Source organism: Sinocyclocheilus grahami, unplaced genomic scaffold (genome assembly GCF_001515645.1).
Source record: "Sinocyclocheilus grahami isolate Dianchi unplaced genomic scaffold, SAMN03320097.WGS_v1.1 scaffold1170.1, whole genome shotgun sequence".
Classification (NCBI taxonomy): domain Eukaryota; kingdom Metazoa; phylum Chordata; class Actinopteri; order Cypriniformes; family Cyprinidae; genus Sinocyclocheilus; species Sinocyclocheilus grahami.
Window position 1 is genome coordinate 303,325 of NW_015506349.1, and position 1,924 is coordinate 305,248.

Sequence of the window (1,924 nt, forward strand, 5' to 3'; positions counted from 1 at the left end):
ACTTGTTGGGTCTTTCCCAAAAAGACTCATGGCTGTATTCGATCAAAAGGGTGCTTCTACTAAATACTGAGCAAAGGGTCTGAATACTTAGGACCATGTGATATTTCAGTTTTTCTTTTTTAATAAATCTGCAAAAATGTCAACAATTCTGTGTTTTTCTGTCAATATGGGGTGCTGTGTGTACATTAATGAGGGAAAAAAATTAACTTAAATGATTTTAGCAAATGGCTGCAATATAACAGAGTGAAAAATTTAAGGGGGTCTGAATACTTTCCGTACCCACTGTATATAGGTAAAAAAAATGATATATATATATACACACTGTTCCGTTTCTTGCACAGACCGATCGTTTTGTGTCTTTACACATCAATGTATCGTCACGAACCGCAGGGTTTAATTTGGTTTTGTTTGACTCTCAAAGCCGTGATTCCCATTCACCTCCATTATATGACTGACAGACTGCAACGGTTTGTGTTAAAAATCTTTGTTTGTGTTCTACTGAAGAAACAAAGTCACCTACATCTTGGATGCCCTGGGGGTAAGCAGATAAACATCACATTTTCATTTTTGGGTGAGTTTTCCCTTTAAGTAAATAATTTTCACTTGTTTTGTAATTGATTTTTTATTTGAAAAGCAGGACAAAACAGTAAAAAGCACATTTTGGCAATTTAATTAATGCAATGGTGAAATAATATGACAAAATAGGCCTACATGGGGGGGAAAATGTGAAAAACCGTGTTCGGTATTCAGTATGAATGAACCCAGTGTTTCATTTTGTTCGGCCTCGGCCAAGAATTTTCATTTCGGTGCATCCCTACTTTACATTGTTTTTTAAAGCTGCTCACCCGATTTGCCACAATTTTATTTAATATTCAACGTGTCATTTCCCCTGGACTACACATGAAATCTAGTTTCTCCTCCCAAATCCTCATTCACGCCTCACCCATCTTTTTTATACAGGGCATTTATTAACACAAACATCGATTTTCCATCTTTTGTTTACTTTGAAGTGGAAAAACACTGCAGATCAGATATATTTTTTACTTGTCAAAATAACAGAAATCATTATCTTATCAAATTCGGTCAATACAAGTCAGATGTTGGCAAATTAGAAATGAGCGGTCTGCGAGTTCGTACAGAAATGCTTTATCTTAAGGGTTTCCATTTTTTATCTCTCCTCACATTTTTAAACACACATTCAAGTTTGAGTCACGTCGAGTTTATTTACATTGACATTTATTTCCCACAGTTTATAATGAATGGAAATTATAATTTTCATTGTTCTCTATACAGAGTTAAATTGGAAGAATATTAGTCTAACATACTAATTTATAGTGTTTAAAACATTTGTAAATGTTTTATGTACCAGCATTTTACATTTCAGAATGTAATAAAGTGTGATTTATTTATTTTATTTATCTTTTTTTTCTCAACTATGCAATTTCAACCGATCACGGTTTCTCTATTCCAGAAATATGGTACACCTGCATCTATATTTGTTTTTGCAGTGCAAGTTGGTGTTGGAAGTGTCCTTGCATTCAAAAAAGCAAGTGGAGTGCAAAAAAGGAACAAAAACAATGGTCTCTAGACACATCTGTCAAAGCTGAACTAATTTTAACATGCGACTTAAAAAAAAATGCCACTGGCATGCAACCACACAATGTTTGTTTAAATAGCAAAGAAAGGAAACAAATGTGTTTTGTGTGACTGATTAAAAATATCAACAGATTAATAGTTGCAGCTGTATTACACTCCTCATTAGTCCAGGCTTTTCTGACGGTTTCTTACCCTGGCTGGGTGCCCTGAGACACATCTACCCCCAAGCAGTGCGGCCGGTGCAGAGTGTTGATGTAACAAAGGTCCTGTGGGCTGAACACATGCACTGTGCCATCTGCACAACCGCAGAAAACAAACGTCTCGCTCA

At 35.5% G+C, this 1,924-nt stretch overlaps 1 protein-coding gene across 1 annotated transcript in view; it reads right to left on the minus strand.

The window, feature by feature from the left end:
* LOC107567570 (WD repeat-containing protein 62-like) overlaps positions 1-1,924 on the minus strand; it is a 47,983-nt gene that overhangs the window by 33,525 nt on the left and 12,534 nt on the right. The window contains exon 8 of the mRNA XM_016253260.1: positions 1,789-1,924. Within this exon, the coding sequence (XP_016108746.1) occupies positions 1,789-1,924 (136 nt within the window). The remainder of the gene's footprint in view (positions 1-1,788) is intronic.